The following is a 26,060-nucleotide window of genomic DNA, read 5'->3' on the forward strand; positions in this document are numbered from 1 at the left end:
ATCTCCTCCACCTTCCCTGCCCTCAAAAGACACTCTCATTTCCAAGTACATTTTAAGGGGATTCCTCCTCCCCCCTTCCGCCGCCATACCCGGATGCCTTCCTTCCCTCTTGCCTCCTCTAAAATCCCACCTTATGCACAGTGTCTGGCACACAGTAGGCATTTCATAAGTACTTTTTCCTTCCTAAGTCTCTGCATCCCCAGAGCTTGACAGGCAGTAGGTGCTTAATAAATGCTTGCTGAATGATTCAGCCAAGTACCTATATGCTATTTCACAGCCTATAGTATTTCAAAGTTTCTTATTTCTGTCTGACAACATTAGCATTGTAGAGAACATCAGGTGTGGCTGGAGTCAGAAGCCTGGGTTCCAAGTCTAGCCCTGCCCTTGTCACCACCTGTTAATCCCTCAGGGCCACAGCAGCCTCCTCTGTCCAATGACAGGACCACACCCAAGGACCCTCAGCTCCAAGTCTAGGTCCTGTGATTTCTAGAGAATGACCATTAAGCTCACAGGAGAGCTGGTGACCTATTTTCCCCCTGTCTGGGGGCACAAGATCATCCCTCTGCAGTACACCTTCACTGCCCATCTATACTGCCACACTCCCTTGGGGCAATCAGCCAATCAATCGAGACCTGGAAATACCGAGATAAAGCAGAAAGGGGCAATGGGGATGGTCCAGCCAATCTGGAAGCCAAAGGTTTAAAAAATGAGTGTTAAAAAAGTTGAATGTAATTGGGAAATATTTAAAGAAACAAATAAAATAAAATTAGAGAAAGATGGGAGGAGGAGAGGAAGAAAGGGGGGGTAGAGAGCGAGAGAATCCAAACTCTAAGGAAAGGAGTTTCGGTGGACTTTACAATCCTAAGAATAAACACATATGAAGCTAGTGACAGCATGACCTTCATTTTCTTCCTAATTTGGGGGAATTTTATCCTCTCTAATTAGACGCCCTTGCAGAGCCGCACACTTCCTGATTCTCTGGCCTGCAGAGATGAGAAATCCAGTTGGGGAGGCTTCGGCCTCGGAAGCCAAGATCATGTATCAAGGCATGGCTGGCACACAGGATGAGGGCACGGTGCCCCAGGTCAGTCAGCACCCCTGAAGCAGCCTGCACTCAGTCTACCTCACAAAGAAGCCCTCAGGAAAGACCCACTGGGACTGGGGTAAGGGGAGAAGCCGAGGATGTGCCCGTCACAAGAGGGATGACCAAACAAATCATGGGACTCAAGAGAACATGAGAATCCTGGAAGTGAGCATGGCCAGGAGTAAAGCCACAGCGTAGAGACAGACTGGGAGATTGGGAAGCCATGAGAATCTCTGAGGACCAGGAATCTCTGGGGCATCCTCTGGACAGAAGAGGCAGTGGTCCAGGATGCAGGAGGAGACCCACGCTCCTGGGCACAGCCAGTGGGCAGATGGGCTTTTCTTCCAAACACCTATTTGTTAAAAACATTTGTTTTTCTTTGGGTGGAGGTGATGCAGTAGGCATGAGCAAGAGAGAGGAGGCTCCATATAGGATAGTCAAGAGCGAAGGAAGAAAAGGGGAAGAAAGGAAGGAAGGAAGGATGGAAGAAAAGAAGGAAGGAAGGCAAGAAGGAGGGAAGGAAGGAAGGTGGGAAGGAAGGAAGGTGGGAAGGAAGGAAGGAAGGGAGGAAGGACGGAAGGAAGAACGGAAGGAAGGACAGAAGGAAAGATCACTGGATTATTTCTAACATATAAAGGAGAACAAAGGCAAAGAATCACAGAAAAGCAGGACAACTCTGAAAGCTGAATTATATTAAAAAAGAAATATCTGTATTTTGGAAAATCCCAGGCTGTTCCATAGGCCTCTCTTTCATTCTACGTACAGGAACAGGCCTGATTTCTTTAGCACATCAGTTCAATACTTGTTTTTTAGGAGCAGAGGTTGGAGCGAGGGTGGCTGGGTTTAACTAAACAGGTTCCACTTTCCTGGCAAAGCCCTTTGGTACAATCTCTTTGGCAAAGCAGACACTTTTATTATTTCCATTTTACAGATGGGAAAGGAAGGTTAAGTCAGTAGCCAGGGTTACACAGGGTCGGATTCCAAGCCAGGCCTCCCCTGTCCAAGGGCAGCATACTCTGTCCTGCCCTACCCTACTGCTTACTGCAGTGCCACCTCGGGCAGGTTACTGCCAGTCCTGGCCCTCTGTAAAAACAGGGACCTTCAAGTCCCCTTCCAGCTCCAAATTGGAGGTCTTGGTCAAGGTGGACAGACTGAAATAAGTGAAGGGATATCAGGTCCTCAGGGACCCACCAAGCAAGGTTGCTCCTTCAGGACTCCTGGCACTAATGATACTGAGAGAGGCTTTCTGGGGGGCAGACTCCAATCACGGGACAAGGGAAAAGCCCCCATATTCCAGAACCCCTGGAACAAGGTGCAAGGCCGACCTTGTTTCAGCAGGTCCCAGGAGGGGCCTCAGAGGCATGGGATGGCAAACCAAGACCAGCTTTTATTCTCATGCGATAAAACTGAAAACAGAACCAATTTTTTCTTCTCTCAGCCCAGCAGGATCAATCAGTACATAGACCAAGTTCCCCTAAGTCTTGGCTCCAGCGAGGGAGATTTCATGGGTAATCGGGCTAGACAGCCAAATGACCAGCCTCAGCAGAGCCCATCCCGGAGGCTTACAAAGCACTTTACACACACCAAGCCAGCCAGCACAGATCTACACCTACGTCATGACCAGCACCCCCACAATTGGAGGCAAGAAACCACAACTACCTCCTGAGGGGGGAGCACCAGAGGGACAACTGTCCTCATGGCACAGATGAGCCAACTGAGGCCCAGAGAGAAAAAGGGGCTCAGCCCTGGTCACAGGACTAGCCTCTGCATTAGCACCACAGATCCAGAGGCCAACTAGCCAGGGGTTAACCTTTGTGCTCTCCTGGATTCCTTCTCAGAATAATGTGCCCAAATGCAGGAAATACACAGCTTCCATGGAAGATGGCTTCAAATACTACCTGAGGCACTGACTAGTGGGTGAGCCCAAGCAAGGCCTTTCATTCCTCAGCCTCAGTTTCCTCATCTGCAAAATGCAGGGAATAGTAAAGGACTACAGAAATGCAAGCTATTGTCATTATATGATTAATTGTATTATAGAATATGATAATATAACAGGATATTAATTACATTATACAGTGTTACATAGTAACATCAATTCTGTTATATAACATAACATAGGCACTATATATGAATTATATTAAACATTAAAATATATTAATTATATTATACAATGTAATATATATGCACATAATAATATTAAGATATTAATTAAAGACAAACTCCAATCCAGCTGACTCATTTTACAGTTGAGGAAACTGAGGCCAAGAGAGTGAAGTGATTATCTCAGCGTCACACAGGTATTAAGCACCACATGTGGAATCTGAAGCCAGTCTTCCTATTCACTCCTGCACTCAGGAAGATGGAACGATCCAGGCCTGAGTCGGCTCTTCTGAGAAGGAAAGGAGCGTGGTCAGCAGCCCACGTGGGACGTGGGCAAGGAAAGAGAGAGCCACAACTGCAGGGGAGAGGCAAAGCCCTTCTGGGACCGGGGCTCTGACAGCTGCTCCCTCCAGCTTCCAATCCCTGAATCCTGGACTCTCTGGTCCATAAAGAGGACTTGGGGACCATCTTGGATGCCTTAAAAGCAGCCTCTGAGTTCTGAGAGCTGCCCCCAAGGACTATGGGGGACATCCGACAGAGGAGGCAGCTGAGGCCTGGGGCTGGACACATAGCTTAGCCAAGGTCAGAGGGCAGGTAATGAGGAGCACAGCCAGATTCAAACCCAGGTCTCTATGACTCATATTCTAACTCTCACTACTATGAGATGGAAAGCTGAGTTACAGTAAAGTGAGAGTCTGTCCAACAGTATAGATTTTAAAAGAAAGAACTATATATAATGCACCTACTACGTGCCAGGAGTTGTGTGGGGTCCTGGGGGGTCAGACAAAGACAAAAAATGGAAAAACCTCGAAGCTCCAGGAGCCTGCAGGAACTAGAAGGATTTGGGGTGAGAAGTCCAGAGTTCAAATTCTGGCCTCTGCCACTTACTATCTGGTTACAGACATTCTCCCGTGAGAATGGAAGGTCCTTGGAGCAAGGGCAGTTTTGTTGTTCCCATGTGTGTCCCCAGGGGCCTGACAGGAGGTCTGGTGACTAGTAGGCCCTCAATAAATGCTCGCTGGTTGATGAGTTGAGTAATTTGGTCTTGGAGTTAGGAAGACCTGAGCTCCCATTCTGCCTCAGATACAGCGTAACCCTGGGCAAGTCCCTTAACCTCTCTCAGACTCAGTTTCCCTCATCTGTATATAAAAACAACACCTATTGCCCAACGTTGTGAGAATCAAACAAGATAAGGTGTAAAGAGTTTCACAAACCTAAAAAGCCGGATGTAGAAATGCCAGCAACTGCTATTATTATTGACCAACTTTTGATCTGGCGCATAGTAGGCATTTCATCAAAGTTAGCTGAGTGACTGACAGATCATGCCCCTCCCTCTCTGGGCCTCCAGGGTCCCTTCTACCTCTCAATCAGATCTGAAGAGCCCTGCCGATGAGAAACAGAAACCGAGCCTCTATTTTGTGTTGAAGACTGTTAAGTGGGAGGCAATCTAATTGGGGAGGGGGGGCACAATGTGAACTTCCCCAAACTCTGTGTGTGTCTGGACGGGGTGTGTGGACAGGGGTGGGGGTGGGGACTCTCCGCACTGACTGTTCATTCTGTAAAATGTATTAAACCCTCAACTCACCAAATACAAAGTACTTAGGAATGGACGATAATAGAAACAATTTTCACCAACTTTTTTTTTTACTCTTGTGACTCATCAACAGCTGTTTTATTTTTTGTTTTAAATATCTTGGTTATAGAAGAAGTCCTCCGTGGGGGTGAAAACTGCCTGTGACACATCTGAATAAATCTGAGTTAGAAATAGAGTCTGTCAGTGGCTCCCACCAGCAGGAACCTCCCCCCAAGGGAGAGGGCTTTCCTTGAGGGATGAGGGGTGAGGAAGGGGAGGAGGAAAGGACCAGAGCTTAAGTTCACCTCCAATTTCCATTTATCCTCCAATCAGCAGCACCAAGGTCTGGCCAAGACTGGGAAGCTCCCACTGAGGGTCTCCCTAGAGATACAAGCCAAGTGCTGCCTAAGGGTCACACTGGAGCATGCCATGGTGAGGGGGCACTCTCAGCGTCAGAACGCTGCACCTGGAATCCCAGCCTGGCCACTTTCTGTGTGGCCTGCCCCATCCTCAGTTTATTCCTCTGTAAAATAAGGAGGCTGGATCTCACCGCCTCTAAACTCCTGTCCATCTCAAAGCCTCTGGAGCTATCATCTCAGCCTCAGTTTACTCATCTCGATGTAAAAGCAGGGACAACCTCCAAAGCTCTTTCCAGCCTTCTACCTACAAGGAAGCTACAACTTAGCGTCTCAGCACAAACACAATATACTTTGTTTCAGTAAGTGATGTCCCAGTAAAGCACGCTGACAAACAAAGGCCAAGGCATCACCAAACCTCTTTGCTTCCTTAAAGGGGATGGGGAGGGGGAGAGGCGCTCCCTCTCTATACAATACTGAGATGGCAGGACACTCCATCTCCAAAAACCTGGAATTCACCCTGGTAATCCCTGGCACTATATGATGTCATCTAGCTACGTCTCTCCTGCCAACGGACTGTGAGGGGTGGGGGGAAAGGCCGCCAGGGTATGAGCTGGCCTGTCCTGGACTCTTGGATGTAGGCAGCTAAGGAATACAGCAACTCAAATGCCAGGTTCAAATCTTCAGACACTTTCTAGCTGTGTGACCCTGAAGTGTGCAAGCCACTTCATCTCTGTCTGCCTCAGTTTCTGTAAAATGGGGATAATAGCACCTGCCCCCCAGGGTGGGCATCATGTGTAAAATGAAAGAATTTTTGTAAAAGTGTTTTGCAAACTTAAGGCACTAAAAAAAGGTAGCTACTATTATTAGGAAGGACTTCATCACCTATCCTGACACCCTCATTTCACCGATTAAGAAACTGAGGCCCAAAGTGTTCCACATTATTTGAATTTGAGCAGGATTTTCACCTGGCTATATCACCAACCCAGTTATTCTTGTGAGTACTTTTACTTGAAGCTATTAAAAATAGTTAAATGAGAAGGCACCCCCTTCCCCTCCTTTGAGGAGTGGGGCACTAGGGCTCTGGCCCACCATATACAAAGGCAAACTTTTTCCATATGTTGGTCAGTGTTACTGAACAGGTTTCTCCCTCTTTTTCAGTCTTTATTTGTTATAAGAATAAACCCTGGGAGGAATGAGGATAAGGGGAGTGCCACATTAGGGAACGTACATGATACAAAAAACAAGACTTAATACATCAAGTGCTCAAAAGACATAAACTTCTCAAAAGGAGGCAAACTAACTGTCACCAACGAGAAGAAAGATTGCTTCAAATCACTAGTCACAAGAGAAATGCAAATCAACCTTAAACCCAGAAAACCTGGCAGAGATGGAAGAAGTCCATTTGGAGAGGCTGAGGAAAGATGGACCGCTGACACACTCCCCTCCCTATCCCTGTCCCCAAGCCATTCCCTGAAGAAATCAATCAGCGAGGACTTTGGGTCTTCCTTTCTCATTCCCTTTGCTCCAATGTCTCCCCAGTATCTCCTGATGGAGAGGGGCCCCTTGTTCTTGCCCAAGCCAGGCGGGCTCCCTGCACCGGGTCTGCCCCCTTCTTCCCCCCTCCCCATATGATCTCTCCTCTTCAATCTTTTCCCATCTATTGGAAGCTTTCCTGATAACCCACAAATATGCCCCAGCTCCACATGTCCTTAAGAAACTCCTTGCCTGATCTAACCATTCAGCCACCTCTCCTCTTCCTGATGTCAATATGCTGAAATCTGGCTTCCAAGCCTATCATTCAGGTGAGCCCGCCCCCTCCAAGGTGACGGATGAACAAACGAAATGGTCATTTCTCCCCCTGCAGCCTGGACACTGTCTGGTGGAGCCCCAGCCCAGCAGATCACTGGTCAAACCCACCCCTCTTCCCACTGTCCCTATCACTGCTGAGGCCAGCTCCACCATCCTGGTCACCCAGGCTCACCACGGCATAGATCCAATCCTCATTCCTACCTTTGTGATGTCTCTTGGTATGCCCTATCTCTCTTTGAGATGGCTGTAATAACTGCGTGTGTGTGTGGGGGGGAGTTACCTGCCTCCAGTCTCTCCCACCATCCTCCATTCACCTGCTAGGGGGTTCCCTAAAGCACAGGCCCAGTCACATGGCTTCCCCCACTCATGACACACTGGCGGGTCCCTATTACTTCTAAGAACAACAGGGAGTCAGTGGGGTGGCTTCTAAGGTTGTCCTTTGTTGTCATTTGCTCTCCATGAACCTACTGCACGACACATCTCGTCAGGCCTGCTTCGCACACATGGTTTTAAATCTCCAGACTCCATGCCTGCTTTGCTCACCTCCTCCCAACGGCTCCAGCCTCCTCCAAGACTCAGCTCCAATCCCACTTTGGGAGAGGCCTTTCCCAGGCGCCCCCCCATCAGGGCCTTCTCTCTGCAGTGACCTCCATTGACTATACACACCTATCTCGTATGCATATACTTATTTGCACACTGTCTCCCCCATTAAAATGTCAACTTCTTGACCATGTCTTTGCCAGTTTTTTTTTTTACCCTGGTGCCCGGAACAACTGTTATCTGTTGTGTCTGATTCTCTGTGACCCATTTGGTGTTTTCTTGGCAGAGATCCTGGCCTGGTTGAGCATTTCCTTCTCCAGCTCATTTTACAGAGCAGGAAACTGAGGCAAACAGCATTCAGTGACTTGTCCAGAGTCACCCAGCTACTAAGTGGCTGAGGCCAGATCTTAGTTTATGAAGATCAATCTTCCTGACTCCAGGCCCTGCACTTCTTCCATATACCACCTAACTGTCTCCAGGACCAACTTAAATAAGTGTTTGTTGACTGGCCGATCACAGCTGTGAATGTGTCTAATCTGGAAAGCGATGGATCCGTATTCACATAGTGGATAGCAGTTCTCAAGCTGACTGAAGCACACTTTTTTACTTTATTTTTCTTGGGGTTTTTTGGGTGTGTTTTCTTTTGCAACTTGGCTAATACGGAAATATGTTTTGCATGACTTCACATGTATAATCGATTATCTTGTTGCTGCCTTCTCAAGGAGTGGGGGAGGGCAGGGAGGCAAAGAATTTGCAACTTAAAGAATTTTAAACGAATGTTAAAAACTGTTTACATGAACTTGTGAAATATTTAACGAAATCAACATTCAAAAAAGCCTAGTAACTCAGGGGTCCATGCCCTTTGACCCAGAGATGGTTCGGTTCTGGTCACATGACAGAAAGACCTTTCCTTCTGTAGGCCAAGGTGACAAACGCACAGAACTGGAAATCGAGATGTACACTGATTGAAGGAGGACTAAAAAAATGTGACGGTGAATGTAACAGAATACTTCAGAATCATGAGACCCACGGGGAGACCCACAAAACTGACTGTCTCAGGAGAAATCAGCCCACCCAGGAGAAGAGTCTACAGGAGACATCTGACCACGAGGAGGAACCATACAGGTAAACTGATCAGGTGTATGAGTTATGGCCCAGTTTAGAAACTGACTGACCAGGATACAAGTTAACCCTCCTGTCTCCTGGAATGGAGGGGGGGGGAAGGAATGTTGGGCCTGCAATCCATGCCTTGATTGATTTCGATAAACTGGGAATGCTGAGAAGATGTACATTCAGAAATGACATAAAAACCAGGCTTCAATCTAAAATGCCATAGCCCATTGTTTGTACCAGGAGGCTGGTGTTTTTAGTTCTGCCACAAATGCCTCTACTTCTCACACCTGTGGCAACTTTGTCTTAATTGGGGACGGAGGTGTGGGGGGAGCGGAGATAATGGGAAGAATTTGCTCCTTGGATGAAGCTATTTTTTTGGCAAAGGTTTCAACATGTTCTACAATTAATTACACTTTTGGGGCTACTGATTTCATGGGGGGAGGGACTCCTAGTATGGAAACTCCCTCTACTGATATAGATGACCAGGTGTGGGGGGAGGGAAGGGCTTAGAGGTCATCCCCTCCAAAGCTTTCATTTTATAGATGATAACACTGAGGTCCAAAAGGATGGAATTCCCTGTACAAGGTTCTAAGTATCAAAAGCAAGATTTCCAGGGCCATGAGGCTAGCATAGGCCAGAGGCAGAATTTTAACCCTGGTCTGGTCATATTTAAAAAGTGGCCAGGGGCATGGAAGGGTCATACAGCTAAACTAGTGAGTATCAGACAGGCCTTCCTCCAGGTAGGTCCTTCTATAATTTTAAAAAAGTATTCAGAGACCTTTAGAGGTTAAGTGATTTGCCCAAGGTCACCCACCTTTGCCAGTCTTGGAAACCTTGGACTGGGGCACTGAGAGGTCACCAGTCACAAATCCTGCTCCTGTTTGGGATGAGGCCTGGACTTCCCCCCTGCCATGTCAAGCCTAGGTGAGCGCCTCTGGGGCTGGGGGCTGCTCCGGAGCCCCTCCACCACAAGCCCTATAGGCTCTGCCAGAAAGCCCAACCTCCAGGGAAAACGCCCCAGTCCCCAACTCGTGTTGCATTTTTGTAGCACACCCTGGCTCCATCACTGAAACAAAAAAATCCACCCACGACGGCTTCCTAAGGGCCTGCCACGTGCCAGGCCCCGGGGATCCCAAGGCACCCTGCCTCGGCCCGGCAGCAGCGGCGGCTCCGGGGCCCCAATTGGCCCCCGGTGCCTGGCACGTCGTGGGCCCCGAGGACCCACTCTTGGGAGTGCACAGGCCCCCGGATGCCCTTGGAGCCCCAGCTCCCCCCCGCGCGCACACCTGTGCCACCTCCCCCTGTCACACCTGCGGCAGGTGACCGGCCGCCCCACGTCCCGCACGCTCCCCGCGCCCGGACGCCCAGCGAGCTGGGGGAGGGGGCGGGGAGCTGGCCGTGACTTCGGCGGCGGCGGGAGGGGGAGGGGGAGGGGGAGGGGTGTCGGCCGTGACTTCGGCGGCGGCGGGTGGGGGAGGGGAGCGGGGCTCGGCTCTCCGAGTTAAAGGGCTGCTCCCCGGCCCACGCGCCCCGCTCCACGCAGGCGGCCGGCCTAGTCGCCCCGGCAGGCCACGGGCCGCGCCCCCGGCGGAGCGCCCCGGGCGGGCAGGGCCGGCTGCGGGCCCGCGTGCACGCGTGCATGTCGGCTCCCCTGCAGACAGGCGTGCCTGCACGCGTGCGGGCGCGGGGGCCGGGGCACGCGTGGCGCCCGCCCGCCCCGTCCTTCCTCCCGGCCTCCTCCTCCTCTCCCCCCCAGCCACGCCTAGCAACGGGCGCTGACAGGACGCAGCGGCGGCGGCCCCGGGGGTGGGGGTGGGGGAGGAGGAAGCGGAATGGCCGCCGCCCCCGCCCCGCCCTCCCTCCTTCCCCGCGGCGGCGGCGGCCGAGCCCTGACAGCCCGGCCCGGCCCGGCCCGGCCCGCAGACCCCCGCGGCGCCCGGCCCTGCCCCCCCCCAGCGGGCCCCCTCCCCCCCGGCGGCGGGGCGGCGGCGGTACCGATGTGGTTGTCCTCGATGTGCTCGATGAGGTCGGCCAGGCTCGGGAAGTGCAGCCCGCAGCCCCCGAAGCGGCAGGTATTGGAGAAGAAGGAGGCGGCCGCGATGCCGGTCATGGTGGTACATCGGGGGCCCCCCTGGCGTCAGCTCCGCGAGTGCCGGCGACGCCGAGGGCGGCCGGGGGAGGGAGGGCGGGGAGCGCGCCCCCCCGCCGAGGGGCAGGGCCCGGGAGCCGGGATGCAGCGCGAGCCCGCGAGCCCCGGGAGCGGCGGGAGGAGGCTGCGGCGGCAGCGGAGGGAGCGGCCGGGGGAGGGCCTGGGCTGGGCTGGGGGGGAGGGGGAGGGGAGCGAGGAGGCAGCCGCAGCTGGGCGGGGGAGGGAGCGGGCGGGCGGCCCTGCCACGGCTGTCCTGCTGCTGCCGCCGCGGCTCGGCCCGGCCGGCGGGCAGCCCCTCACCTGGGCGGCCAGGGCCGGCGTGCGAGGGCGCCTGTGCCAGCGTGTGCCTGCGCATCGGGGCCCCGGGCGCCTCCCGGCACCTGTTGGCGTGTCTGCCGGTGGCACGCTCAAGTGCCCGGGGGACCCGGGAAAGGTAATTGTGTTCTCCATCCTCCTCCAGGCTTTAACAAAGGCCAAAACTCACCAGAGACTCCTCCTAACTAATGGATTTTAATGAAGGGTTTGGGTTTTTTGCCTCTAGGCTTAAAAAAGTCTTATCTTTATTTAAATGTTCAAAAAGAGAGAACTCATGGATTGTCGAGTTTTTCCACCGCCTTGCAAAAGTAACTGTGTTGTCACTGCCCTTCCGGGAGCCCAGAGCCGTCCTACACAGGACAGAAGCCAAGTGCCACCCTTAGGGACCCTTTCACTGGGATGAGCAGGGTATCCTTGTTTTCACTAGCCTCTGAAAGGGGGTGTTTCCTTCAAATACCCAATGTATACATACGCATATATGTGTGTATAGATACGTATATTCACATACATAATCTATATCTACCCGTCTCTGTATATATATGCACAGATATCAATATGTAGATATCTATTTTATTTATCTATATATAGATACCTATGTGTGATATATCTATATCTATCTCTATATTACCTATATATCTATGTCTATCTATATATACACACACAAACACACAGGAGTTTTCACCAGACTGCCAAAAGGATTGGTGCCTGGAATAAGGTCAAGGGCCCCTCCTAATGGATGGAGGACCAGCCCTGGGTTTCTTCCCTGCCTCCTGCACAGACTAGCAGGGTGAGCCTGGACCAGTCCCAGCCTCCAGCATCACCAAGAAACTCACAAGCCTGGCGAGTCTTCTGTAAGTAACAATGTATCCAGGAGAGTTTCCTGAAATCCCACCCAGCTCCCACTCTGCTCCTTACAACACCCTGGTCATAGGGAAAGTGCCTTGTAAACCTGAACCCACCATGTAAGCCAGTGTCTGTGATCTGTGTCGGAGAGGCTGGGAGCCTTCTTATCATCCCCATTAAATAGAGTGGAAAACTGAGGGTCATGGAGGTCAAAGGTCTTTCTTGACCTTTCTTACCCCTAGGGAGGGATAAAACCTGCCAGCACACACCAACTGCTCTTCAGGAAAGCACTGCCTCCATCTCTCTGGGTTCCTTTATTAACCCACTTGTCACTCTGGGGCACACCTGCCTGGACCAAGAAGGCAGGAGAGGGGTTATTGAATGTTTATAGTGGGGTGACTGACCCTCAACTGGGAGGATGGGTTTCCCCACCCTGAGGACCAAAGCCGTCATATTGACAAATGAAGCCCATCTTCCTTCTACTGAGAAGCACATGCTATTTTCTCTGGTTTTCGCCTCTAAGAATCGTGTTCTCCTTTTTGCACCTATCTAGCCAGTGGGTCTTACCTTGCCAGCACACACTTCAGTGACCCCAGGAATTTTTCTAGACTATGGTCCATTAATAAGGATTTATTAAGCTCCTAGTGCCAGGCAAAGGGAATACCAAGGCAGAAGTGAGGGGAGGGGTGGTGCCACATGTACACATGGATAACATGAAGTGCTTTGCAAAGCTTAAAATGTACTAGAAATGCTAGCTGGTTATACATAAAATACATACATAAAAGTTTAGAATGGGTACAAACAGGGCGATTTTGTGCTATCTTTTAATCTTAATATATACTTTAAAAAAGCTAGCACAAGTCTACATCTTCATATGCAGTCTGCTTTTTTATTTGTAAATTGTAATGTTTCTTAAGTTTATAATAAAATAGAAAAAAAAAGTTTGTGCCCATTTGGAAAGAAGGGAGGAAATTCATCTTTAAAAACAAACTTAGTTTTTAACCTGAGATGCAGATACAGAGAGAATTGGTTGCTTGCTTTACGTGGGTCCCCATCTCTAAGGAAATTTCCAGTTGGGCCTGGACATGGTACAGGGAACTCCCAGTATGGGGACCCTGGACTGGGACAGGCAGGTACTATTTTTACTAAGTGTTTCTGAGAGATGCTTAGGTCTGCCTCAAAGAGTGACCTGCCCAGTGTCTCATAGCAGCTAGACTGGATCAGAGGCCCCAAGGCTAAACCATCTGTGATGCCAAACTATTTCCCAGATCTCTCAATCAACATTGCTGATTAAGTACACTGACTTTTTTTCCCCTCCCCTAATCTAGGAGCCTCCCCCAAGCAACTCTGTGGAGCTGGCAGAGGGGCATGACTGAGGATTTTAGTATTCCCTCCCCCTCAAAATAAGTGTTACTATTACACAAGGTGATTGAAGCTGAGAAGATGCCTTGGTTGGGTGGAGATGAGGGCAGATGCCAAGACGGCCTCCTAGGGCCAAGTGAGGGGTGGGAGCTGGGACCAGGGCAGGACTGATAATGAGCCAGGAGCCAGGACTGGAGGAGAGAAGGAGGAAGCCAGGGCCAGAGCAGGAGCCTGGATGGGGAATTAGAATTTTTGGCTCCAGGAGGGTCCATTGAGCTGCTCAGGCTGGGGACTGCTTTCCAGCCAGCATATTCGAATTTGGCAGGTCTACGCCAAGGCTGAGCCTTTGGCCAACATGGGGCCTCTCCTGCCACATCAGCCCCTACCACTCTTAGGCCTACAGGACATGTTTGCCTAAGGGCAGAGAGGGTGGGAGTACCTGAAATTCATAGAGCATGAGGAATTCAGAATGGGAGATTTGAGAAACTTGCCCATGGGAGATGGGGCCAGGGTCTGTGTAATTGACACTGCTCACTTAGTGCCCCCCAGTGGCATTCCCCAAGGTTATGCTCAGCATTCCAGTCAAGGGCATTTAGGGTTAGACTATTGGATGGATGGATGGATGATAGATTTGATAGATGATAGAGAGTGCCAAGGGAGTCTTTGTCAGTGAAGACAAATGTCACCACTTGGGTGGGTATGAGATCTATCTCTCGGAAGACTTTCTGCTTCCTTTCTGTGTCTCTCAGTGTCCCAGGCAACTCCCTGAGACTATCAGTTGCCCACCAGTTACCAATGGGCAGGACCAGTGAAATAACACATTCAGCTTCCTTTCTCCCATGTATTTCTCAGATTCTAATTTAACCTAGTTTGCTTTATGCCTGGGAAGCAAGTGTGCTGTTGGTGACTACACAATTTACCATAAAGTAGCTACTATCCCCTCCCTTAAAAATGTGTGTGTGTGTGTGTGTGTGTGTGTGTGTGTGTGTGTTCATCCTTTGTTGCCAAAAAACACCATGCCATCAGAAATAATGACATGACTTGCACTTGACTTTGTTTTGAGTGAGGGAGGGCTGTGCAGGTCACCAGCCTCACTTCTCCTCCAGAGCCATCTGAATCCAGTGACCAGATATTCATCAGGATGACTGGAGATGACCCAGAATGAGGCAGTTGGGGTTAAGTGACTTGCCCAAGGTCACACAGCTAGTGAGTATCAAGTGTGTGAGGTGAGATTTGAACTCAGGTCCTCCTGACTCCTGCCCTGGTGCTCTATCCACTGTACCACCTAGCTGCCCCTCCCTTAAAAATAACTTTGAGGGATTTGAGGTCATTTTCTAGAGCTGTAGATTAAGTGCTCCCACGGGTATACTCCCTTAATGCATTATCACTTGATATCCATTGTCAGGCAGACATAGTGAGCTTTTAGTTATACTAAGGTGGCATAGTTATCACAACAGCTACAAAACACTTCTTTGGGAAGTCTTCACAACTTCTTCTGCCAGCACAAACTGAGTCTAGTGACTAGGAGCTGGAGGCTCTCTTCTCCCTTTCAGGGGATGTCTCTCATGTTCCTTATTGGCTTTTTGACCGAGCTTCTTATAGAGCCTCACCACTGTCTTTCCTCAATTTCTGTTTGTCCTGACTCCCAGTGTAGACCCTGTCACCCCTCATCACTGCTGCTACTACTCCAAAGAAAAGTCCAAATCTTCTGATTTTCCAGAGTTCACAAAGTCCTTCTCCAGCTAACAGGTGAAGAGACTGAGGCCAAAGTTGGGGATCTACCAATCCTACTTAAGGAATTCCTTCTTAGGGTCTTCCATCACTTAAGTGCCAGATGATCACACCCTCAGGTTCTCAATTAGTATATTGGTTTATCCCAAACCCCCAGTGTGACCAAGGTTTCCCCAGCAATGGTAACCTATGTGTTCTCGTTCTCTCTCTCTCTCCCTCTCTCTCTCCCTCTCTCTCTCTCTCTCTCTCTCTCTCTCTCTCTCTCTCTCTCCCCCTCCCCCCCCCTCTCTCTCTCTCTATATATATATATGTATGTATGTATATACATGCACACACACATACTGTTCCATAACATTACTCCATTTTATCCAGTGGCTTTCAAGACCTTCTGTGTGAATAATCAAGGACTTTTCCAGCTTAGTCTAACGTATTGGATTATCACCTATGAACTGGCACCTATAGAGGTGTTTAGGCCTCATTCACACCCAACACAGTTTCAGATTGGTCCAATCTAGAAGGCTGGTTTCTATAATTATTGTGGTAGGGCTATGACATTTCTCTAATACTTGTCTAGAGAGGGAGTGGGGAAAGGGAGTGGTTCTAGGGGAAGAGCTGCTTCAATCAGAAGTACTAGGTTCAAGCCCAGCCTTTACCACGCTCTGGTGGAGTAACCCACTTTTTAGGGTCCTAGTGAACTTGCTATTACAGAGGAAGAACCAATCTACCTTGGTCGAGGGAATTCCACACACCAACCAAATCACAGGTCCAGCTCCCTTCCCACAAAAAAATAAAACAAACCTGTTTTATCAACCTAGTTGGATTATAAAGTCCTTGAGAGCAAGGATCACTTGTATAGGCTTTTAATTCTCTGCTCTCCCTTCCCTGACTAGCACAATACCTTTCAAATAATGATGCCTTACACTGAATCAAAGATTTATATTTCAGATGATTTTTTATCTACAATCAGTTGAAGATTTGTATCTTTCCCTTGGAATAGGCAATTATTTAGTAAAAGATGGCTGCAAAGTGCATAATGGAAATTATTTTGTTACTCCATTGTTAAGCTATAGAAAAATCTCTGCATAGATGTATACATATACATATATATACATATATATTTCTTTAAAAATGATGGAAGCAACCTCAAAATTTCTCATACAATACTTTTTCCTGTTATTCTTTGTACCTTGAAATGTTTGTGGATGATTGTTAAGTTCATAATAAAACAGAAAAAAATGGAAAAGAATGACTTCAGAGAGAGAATCCCCCTGAGCTCATGGGAAACAATTCCCCTAAGACCGTTTCTTCTTCCTCTTCTCCCTCTCTCCCTCCCATCTTTTGTTCTCTCTCTCTCTCTCTCTCTTTTTCCTTCCCCCCTCCCCCCTCCTCCCCCTCCTCTTTCCTTCTTTTCCTCTCCTTTTCCCTCTTTTCTCCTTCTGTCTCTCCCAAGTCAGAAGCTTATCCTTAAATACACTTGCAACACACAATGTTTCTTTTAAAAACTTTTCACTTTGCTGTGTACTGCTATTGAAAATATTTGTTTCGAGGAGGGGGAATAATAACTACATTGGGCAAAGTCAGAATTGAGTTTATTAAGAAATCTAAAGTGTTCCACACAAGCTAGATCTTAAAGCAAACATCCCCACCCCTTACTTCTAACTGCTTGCCCAAAATACTCCCAGGTTAGGACACAGCAGACGTTCAAGGGAAAAGGGAAGGTCTGGTGGCAGAGCCTGCCATCCTCTTGCAGCATTAACAAGCCCAGGATTGACTCCTTTAGCCATTCCTTGTGCCAGTGGGTTGGGTCCCCCTAGAGAGTGGCTGGCTACACCTTTCTGTCAGTGTCTAGGAATAATCGTGAGAGTTTGTTGTTCTCTGATACTGTAACTCACAAGCTCCAATCTAGTGGGATCTCCCCAATATCAATTACCTGTTCATTTCTCCCCAATATCTTGCAATCAATAGAGCAATTGATTTCTCCTTAATATCTAAGCACAGATAACTGCCAATATTATTTTGACCAGTGATCTCTTCTTAATATTAATTAACCAATTAACATCAATTAGTTTTCACAAAAATATTTACTGGAATGACAGAACAAGACCCAAAGGACAAAAATCTCTGAAACCAACAAAACACCCTTCTCGCCTTCCTTGGTCCCTAGGGAGAATGGACTCAGACTCAGAGGTTGACACAAAGCATGTTCCCCACCCCATTCCATCACCACATTCATGACCGGTTATGGTATGGCCATAGGACACAGTGTCTTAGGTATTGGGCTGGGGCACAGGGGTTGGTGAGTCCAAAAACCTTAATTGCCTACTGTGCGCAGGTACTTCTTTGAGCACTGTGGAGACACAAAGGCCTGCAATGGCTCCTCACCTGGGTTAAGCACTTTGCCCACCAGTAGACTTGGGTGTGGCTGCTAGGTGACGGACATCTGATGGTTCTAGTGACCTTTTGACACCCACAAGCTCGTGACCTGGTCCATTTCACCCCCTGTACTTCATTACCTAAAATAGGGAAGGAACAGACTCTGCAGAGGTAGAAACAACAGCACCATGTGTCCGTGGCCCCATGGCAGCCTAGGTGTGGAGACGGGCATCTATCAGCATCAGCCTCAGCTTCTGTCGGGACCACCTCTGTTTCTACCCCATCTGGGGTTTTCTTGGCAAAGATATCAGAGGGGTTTGGCATCTCCTTCTCCAGCTGATTTTACAGATGAGGAAACTGAGGCAAACAGGGTTGAGTGACTTGCCCAGGGTCACACAACTAGGAAGTGTCTGAGGGCAGATTTGAACTTGGAAAGATGAGTCCTCCTGACTCCAGGCCCTGTGCTCTGTCCACTGTTCCCCTAGTTGCCCACCTGTTACTTCTTTGAGGTTAATAGCATTTCTTCTTCTTTCTCAGTGGAAGTCCACCAGGGGAGAGAAAGAACTTTCTTCTGCTTGTGACTTTTTGTATGCATGCTGGGCTCTGGCTCAGCAGTCAGTGAAAAGACTTGACTCTCTAGAAGCCACCAGGAAACCATCATCCCAACCTGCTGTGCATCAGGGTAGAGCTCTTTCATTAAGCTCCATCCCGTATTTTTGGAAGCAGGATCATGACATTTCCATGTGGATTATCAACAGGCATAGCAGATTGCATGTGCCCAAGGGCTAGGTTCCAGTCCTCCTCCTTCCTCCCTCCTTATACTCCTTTATCTGTGAGCTCACCGATGAGGATGAGAGCTCCTCCAAAAGGCAGATGGACGCCCTTCCATCCCTGCCGGTGCGGGTCCTCCCAGAAGGTTTCCAGGGACCCAGCCAGCATGTCCTCAGGAGTCTGTCTCAAGCTCTTCTCAAAGTGCGTGAACACCAGGAGAATGGGGGAAGCGGACCATCCACTGGTTATCCCTTACTTTTTAGCATCAGATTTAGAGCCTTCCCTCATTCAGCCTTGTCATCTTACTCAGATATGACTTGTCTGGCCTTCCCTGGCAGCAAATGAGTCAGGGTTCTGATCTAGGTGCTTTGACTCTGACGTTGGCTCTTGCTTCACAGCACTGAGCTGTCACTTACACTGAGGAGCATGAAAGCTGTATCGACTGGTTAGTCGCACAGCTGGTTGGAAGGGGTCAGTCCTAGGTCCAGAGAGATCATGGAATGTGAGATCTCCCTGTGGTGCCAGCTCCTGGGGAGTCTCCAAATCTGTTGTCATGATTACCCATGGAATGAATGAATGAAGGGCTTCTCAGCAGTGCTTTGGATGGAAGGCAGAGGTGACCTAGGAGGAGGAAAGGGACTAAGCATCTATGTAATGCCTGCTGTGTGCCATGGTAAGTGATGTTTAAACAATTATAATCTCATTTGAGCTTCACAACAACCCAGGCGTGTTCTTGTTCAGTCATTTCAGTTGTGTCTGACTCGTCATGACCCCATTTGGGGTTTTCTTGGCAAAGCTACCGGAGGGGTTTGCTATTTCCTTCTTCAGCTCATTTTACAGATGAGGAAACTGAGGCAAACAGGGTGAAGTGATTTGCCCAGGGTCATCTAGCTAGTACATGACTGAGGCCAGATTTAAGCTCAGATCTTCCTGAATCTGGCCTCAGACACTTATTGGCTATGTGACCCTGGACAAGTCACCTAACCCTGTTTGCCTCAATGTCCTTATCTGTAAAATGAGCAGGATGAGGAAATGGCCAACCCCTCCGGTATCTTTGCCAAGAAAACCCCAAATGGGGTCAAAGAGTCAGGCTGAAATGACTGAACGACAGCCACGCAGAATGCCGATCTACTTCTTTTCTTGTATATAGTTGGTGCTTAATAAAGATTTGGATTGACTTGAATGCTACACACTGCTGTTCTCTGCTCTTTATTCCCTTAACTAACATGCCAGAGCCCTGGCATAGGAAGGACGCACAGAGGCTATCTGGCCCAGCCCATGGTCACGGAGCCTTTGCCTGGACACCTCAAGTGAAAGAGAGCCCATTGACTCCTCCAGTGCTCCTGGCTGCTAGAGGCCTGAAGGTTTCTAATTCTGTGCCTGTGAAACTCCATAGGATGGCTGGTTCCAGATCAGAGCACATATGGGAAATGTTTAGCAAAATCCACAGATTTACAGTGCAACATAGATGATGTTAATTTATGGTTTCTAAATAAACCCGCAGCTGCAGGGATATCTTCTCATTTGTGTCTGATCCCACTGCAGTTTGGGGTTGTTTAGTTGTGACCCATTTGGGGTTTCCTTGGCAGAGATACTGGAGGGGTTGGCTATTTCCTTCTCTGGCTCATTTGACAGATCTGGAAACTGAGGCAGATGGGTGAAGTGACTAGCCCAGGGTCACACAACTCGGAAGTGTCTGATGCTGGATTTGAACTCAGGAAAATGAGTCTCCCCGACTCTAGACCCCCCATAGCTGCCCTCATTTCAGCTTACATTAACTCTAAACTTGTCCCTTCCTACCTTCTTGCCCAGAGCTCCCAGTTCTGTTCCCAGAGGTTGGGCAGCACAAGGCTCTTCCACTCCCTCTGATTTTCTAGAGTGGTTGGACTGTCACAGCCTTGCAGAATAAACAGAGAGCTTTCCTTCTTCTCCCTGCATCAGTTCCTCCTTTTCTCATCTTTCAAGAAATGATTCACAGTTCAGATTTTCCCCTCCTTGAGATTTTTTCTTCTTGATATTAAAACCAGATCCTTCTTCCTTATCCCCATTATACTACACAGAGAGGCAATGTGCATAGTAGAACACTCCTGCAGGTGTATTTGAGGGTTAGGACCAGGGTAGCCCCAGGCATTTATTCCTCGAGCTAGAAAATCCCCCCATGCAAGGCTGCCTGGGAGAAACTTGGGTTTCGTTCTGGACACCCAAATCTAAACTTGAACTGAATTAGGATGACCCCTGCTGGAGATAGTCTGGTCCAGGGGCTGGGATAGGCACCCCTGGTTATAGGTACAGAGTCTGTGAGAAATTCCCCTTACTGAAATTCACCTTACTTACCTTTCTGGACCTGTTTCCCCATCTGGAAAATGGGAGAATAATATGTGAATTACCCACCCCACAGCCTCAAGAGAAGGGATGTCTGCAAAGCACTTAGCAAACTCCAAGGCACTTTAGAAGTCAGCTTTTATCATAACTCTTCTGTATGTAACTAACATATAGTCATATTCCCACATGTCATATATACACATTTATAATGAATATATATGTAGATTTATTGTATATTAATAATTATATATAATATATATCATAAGCCCCAAAGCATTTTAGAAGTTAACTATCATTATTATATATAATGAATATACTTGTATTTCTATATATCATGTATGAATATTTATAATATGTATAATAAATATTTTAGGAGCATCAGCTGTTATTACATAAGCTTTATTAGACTTTTTAGAGGAAGGAACTAGAATAATTCTTCACCTGTCTAGTGGTTATCTGGGGAGTGACTTTATTTATCCAGAGAAGACATGAGAAGCAGGACTTTGGTTAAAGTAGTCTCTCAGAAGTAAACACACTGATTGCAGCGAGAAGTGATCCCCCAAAGCCAGAGAGTAACAGTGTGGGCACTGACGGCTAAAAGGAGTCCTGGTGGGAGTGGGTGGCAGGGGTGCATCTCTGCACTCAGATGGGAATGCTGCTCTTGCTGCTGAAGTGATCACTTCTGTGTTAGACTTTTTGACTGCCTTCTCACTCTACTGACTATTATTGAGTTTGAGGTCCACTAAAATCCCTGTATCTTTTTCAGAACAACTGATAGGTTGCCACGCCTCCTCTGTCTTAGACTTGTGAAGCTGATTTTTTATACCCAAGTGCAAGACTTTATATCTATCCCTCATAATCATAGCTAGAACTTTAGCTAGAATAACTGAAATAAAAATGGTTAGTAATAGCTAGAATTTTCATAGCACTTTAAGGTTTACAAAGAGCTTTATAAATAATATCTCTATCTTCACAACTCTGGGAGGTGGAAATTATCTTAATTCCCTTTTAACAAGTGAGAAAACTGAACCAGGAGGTGGGTAAGTGACTTGTCCAGGGTCACACAGCTAGGAGGTGTCAGAGGCTGAATTTGAGCTCAGGTCTTCCTGGCTCCAAATCTAGGGCTCCATATATAGTGATAATTACTCTTTTGGTACCTGACTTTGGAGCCTGATATTGGCCTAATACCACTGTGTTAGATATCCCCTAGACATGTACCATTTGCAAATTTGATGAAGATACTAACTGCCTTTATTCAGGCCAGCCCAGGGCCCATCACAGATGGCTGGGGCATGCTGCTGGAGACCTCCTGCCTCAGTGACATTGAACCATTAACAACCATGCTTTGAGTGGGTCTGACCAACCAATTCTGACAGCATTACTGTCTGATCCACATCTCTTCATCTACTCCCCAATAGAAGCCTGAGATATTTTACCAAAAACTCTGCTAAAACCTAGATAAACCATAGCCACAACATCCCCCTCATCTACTCATTTAATAACCCTGTCAAACAAAGAAGTAGGGTTAGTGTGGCATCACCCTTTCTTGACAAAGCCATGGTGGCCCTTTGTAATCATCTCTGCCCTTTCTGGATTTGTACAAACCATCTCTTTACTGACCCATTCTAGGATGTTCCTGGAAAGTGAAATCAAGAACTCTAAAAATTGCAAAAATTTTTTTTAAAAACTCAGGACAACATTTACCCTTCTCCAGTCTTACAGCATATTTCCTATTTCACATGATCTTTCAAATGTCACTGGCAATGGCTTAGTTATAAAAACTGCCATTTTTTTCAGGACCCGAAGATGTCATCCCTCTTGACCAAGTGACTACATGTCAATAATCAGCATTTTTGTTGTGATGATGTATAGTATAAAAAACAAAATATTCTGGTTTGCAAAAATGCTTTACAGCCATTGTCCCATAAACCTTTGAGGTAAGTATGATGGGTATTATTGTCCACATTTTAAATAATAATATTAGTTAGCATTTCTATGGTACTTTAAGGTTTGTAAAACATATTACGCATATTCTCTCATTTTATCCTCTGGGAAGCAGGTGCTACCATTATCCGTATTTTACAGGTAAGGAAACTGAGGCAGATAGAGGTTAGGGGACTTGACCAAGATCACACAACTAGTAAATATTTGAGGGAGGGTTTGAACAAAGGACTTCCTGAGTCGGTGCATTGTTCATCCCTTGCTCTACCTGGAGGCGAGAGGAGGCAAATGAAGCTCAGAGAGGCTATATTTCAGGTCATTCAGGCAAGATTTGAACCCCGCTCTGACCAGGTTCATCTCCTCAGACTGCCTGACAAAGGCACCTTGCTCAGGGTTGCCTCATCATCTAAGGAACAAGACCAGCTACTGGGGAAGGAGCATCTCTTTTGTGCTGGACAATCACCGAGGATACCTCATTTCCTTTCCCCCATAGTTCCTAGAAACATCTTCTGTTTTCTCAATGAATGACTCCTGCTCCTGACCACCTCCTCAGGCTTACTCTCCTCACCTCCTGGCCGGGGGTTGAGATCCCTTTTGTCCCTTTCCTTCCAGCAAGTTTAGCAAACAGCCACTCCCCAGTCCCAAGCAGCTGGTGGGATAGCCAGACAGCTGGGCTTCCTGGTGCTTTCCTGGGTCCTTCCCTCCAAGTCTATCTGGTGGCTGTCCTCAGGGGCTCTCCATCCCAGCAGCTACTTAAGTGTGCAGGCCAAGATCTGCTGGGCTCCTCTCCAACAGTGTTTACAGCATCAGCCCCACAGAGAGCACACATGGGGTCCTGTTGTCTCTTCATCCTGTCCTACAAAGGCATTCAAGGAGGGAAGCCAGCTCTCTGGTCCAGGATGGATGGAGCTTCAACATTCCAGAAATTCTTTCATTGCAGAAGAAAAGCAGTCTACTCCAATGATTGTTGTGTTTGTCCTTGGTTCTCCAAGAGGACCATGACCAGGGAAATGATGACATGACTTGCAGTTGACTGATTTGAGGGAGGGAGGGCTGTGCAAGATCACCAGCCACACTTCTCCTCCAGAGCCATCTGGGTCCAGGGGCCAGATATTCATCAGGACGACTGGAGATGGCCCAGGGTGCCATGGGAGACCCTGGCCCTAAAGTGCTGGGCTTAGAGTCAGGAAAACCTAGGTTCAAATGTGACACCCACTAGCTGTGTGACTCTGAGCCAATCACTTAACCTTCCTGGGTTTTAGACCACTATGTAGGACTGGCTTGTTATGTGGTTATGACAGCATGGGGGGTTCCCCCCACAGAGACCTTCTGACACCATCTGGGACCTCCTTACTTTAGAATATGCTCCTGTGACCTGCTTAACCCCAACATCCCTCAACCAAGCAGGCTCCTTGAGTTCCCACCAGGGTTGCCATTTTGGGGAGGGGTCCAGGCTAGCCAACCTTCCTTCCAGGTTTTAATGCCATTTCCCTTATCTCCTGGGCACCTTCATTTCTCTTCACCTCTTGAGTAGGGCTCCCCCCTCCTCCCTCCCCCTCCCCTTTGGAATGTAGGCTTCTTTAGGGAGGACCTTTTGCAACTTGATTTTTTCACCAATAAGGGCTCTAAGGCTATAAGCTGCCTAGGTTTATCATAGGAAGCTAGGAGACTCTCTAGTCCTATCCCCTTCATTTTACATGTGGGGAAACTAAGGCTGGAAGCACTAAGGTGACTTGCCTAAGGTCACACAGATAGTCAAGAGCAAGGGCAGGATTTGATCCCAGGCCCTTGGACTCTAGAGGCAGCTCTGTTTCCATTTATCCCGCTGGCTCATGGACAGTCTCTTTCCCTTTTTTAAAAAATGAGTTTTTATTGATGACATCTGTTTCTTACATCAGTTGTCCTGGGCATCCCTCCCTTGGTTCCTCCCAGGGAGTTCCCTTCTCTAATGTAATCTCCCATCCGGTGAAACAACAACAACAACAGCTTGGCCCCCAATGCCGGCTGCGCAGAGGAACAGTCAGAATACCTTGAGGCAGGGCGAAAGCATTCACCACTTTGGGAAGGAGAATTTATCTGAAATTTACTCCTTCCAACTCCCAGCTCCTTCCCATTCTTTATTATTTCAGTTGTGTCTGACTCTCCTGACTCTATTTGGGGTTTTCTTGGCAAAGATACTGGTCTCCAGCTCTTTCTGCAGGTGAGGAAACTGAGGCAAATACGGTGAAGTGACTTACCCAGGGTCACATAGCTAGTAAGAGTCTGAGGCTGGATTTGAACTCAGGTCTTCCTGACTCCAGGCCTGGCATTCTATCCACTGTACCTCCTGGCTGCCCTCCCCATCCTGTAAGGGATCCTTTTTGAGGATTTGGCCAATAAACTAGCCCTACCCATTACCCTGTAGGTTTATCTCCACCTTAAATTCCAAGCTAAAGAACCCATCTTTTCTATTCTGTGCTCAAGTAACCACCCTTATCCCCTGCCCTCCTCACCCTCACCTTCTCCCTCTCCCTCTTCTCTTTCTCTATGCTGAAATGAGTTAATAATATTTGCTTTGCATAATAGAGACAGACCCACAAAGACCTACTTTCAAAGAACCCCTCTGAGCTGTGGGGTCATGGACAAGTCCATTAATAGCTCAGAGCCTCAGTTTCCCTTTCTGTAAAATGAATCTGATCAAGGTACCCCAGGTACCTGCCTTACAGGGCCAAGTTCCAGTAACTTGTGTGGCCTGTTGTTAAAAATGTCAGTTTTTATTACTGTTGCCAGAATATTAGGAGAAATCATCAGGGACCACAAGGGCTGCTCTGGATAGGAGGGGCTTTATTAATGTGAAGTAACAGCGTTCTGTCCTTGCAAAATGGGCACCCCTGCTTTCCTCCAAGCACGGGGGAGGAGGCTCATTTGTCTCTGCAGGGCCCAGGCCTGGAGCATACAGCATTGTGCTGGAACATGGGAAATAAAGCGTCCATAGGCCATTTGTCGCCTAGAGGAAGTCCTGAACACCTACTTGGGAGTGTCCCAGCTGGTGCTGTCTCCTTTAATCAGAAAGCCCCACTGCAAAGCAAAAGGCTTTTTTTTTGTTTTTCCCTTCCTCCTCACAAAGTGGAAGATCAAAACTGAACTAGGAAACTGAACTTAACCAGTCAATCAACAAACACTTATTAAGCACTGACTGTGTGCCAGGCATTGGGCTAGATGCTAAGGATATAAGTATGAAAAATGAAACACTCCCTGCTTGCATGGAATGGGAGAGACAGGTAATAAGCATGTGTGTATGTGTGTGTGTGTGTGCGTGCAAAATATACACATATATACAAACATAACACATAAACCTAGAGAGCACAAATATAGAGACAGATACATGCAAACCAGTTAAATACAAGGTAGCTTAGTAGCGAAAGTATTAATGTTTGGGGGGATCAGGAAATGGTAGAAATGGTGCCTGAACTATTACCTAAGGGAAGAGAAGGGGATGAGTAGCAGTGTCTTCCTGAGAACCCGCCAGCACAAAGGCAGTTGGTCAGTCAGTCAATAAGCAGTTATTAAGTGACCACTATTTGCCAAATCTCGTGCTGAGAGAGGATATACAAAAAGCCCTCAAAGAGCTTATAATCTAATGAGGAAGACAACATGTAAATAACTTTTTTTTGCCTTTTTTTCCCCAAAATTTAT

The 26,060-nt window shown here is 48.0% G+C and overlaps 1 protein-coding gene across 3 annotated transcripts in view; it reads right to left on the bottom strand.

The window, feature by feature from the left end:
* The window catches only part of JAZF1 (JAZF zinc finger 1), a 269,317-nt gene that overhangs the window by 229,735 nt on the left and 13,522 nt on the right, over window positions 1-26,060 (bottom strand). Inside the window, exon 1 of one of the 3 annotated variants that reach the window (XM_072651021.1) lies at window positions 10,574-10,837. The exons of the other annotated variants lie outside the window; for them this stretch is intronic. Coding sequence (XP_072507122.1) covers window positions 10,574-10,688 — 115 coding nt within the window. The 5' untranslated portion in view covers window positions 10,689-10,837. Of the gene's footprint in view, window positions 1-10,573; window positions 10,838-26,060 lie in introns of those variants that run through there. 3 annotated transcript variants of the gene reach the window in all.

This window comes from Notamacropus eugenii, chromosome 3 (assembly GCF_028372415.1).
Source record: "Notamacropus eugenii isolate mMacEug1 chromosome 3, mMacEug1.pri_v2, whole genome shotgun sequence".
Classification (NCBI taxonomy): domain Eukaryota; kingdom Metazoa; phylum Chordata; class Mammalia; order Diprotodontia; family Macropodidae; genus Notamacropus; species Notamacropus eugenii.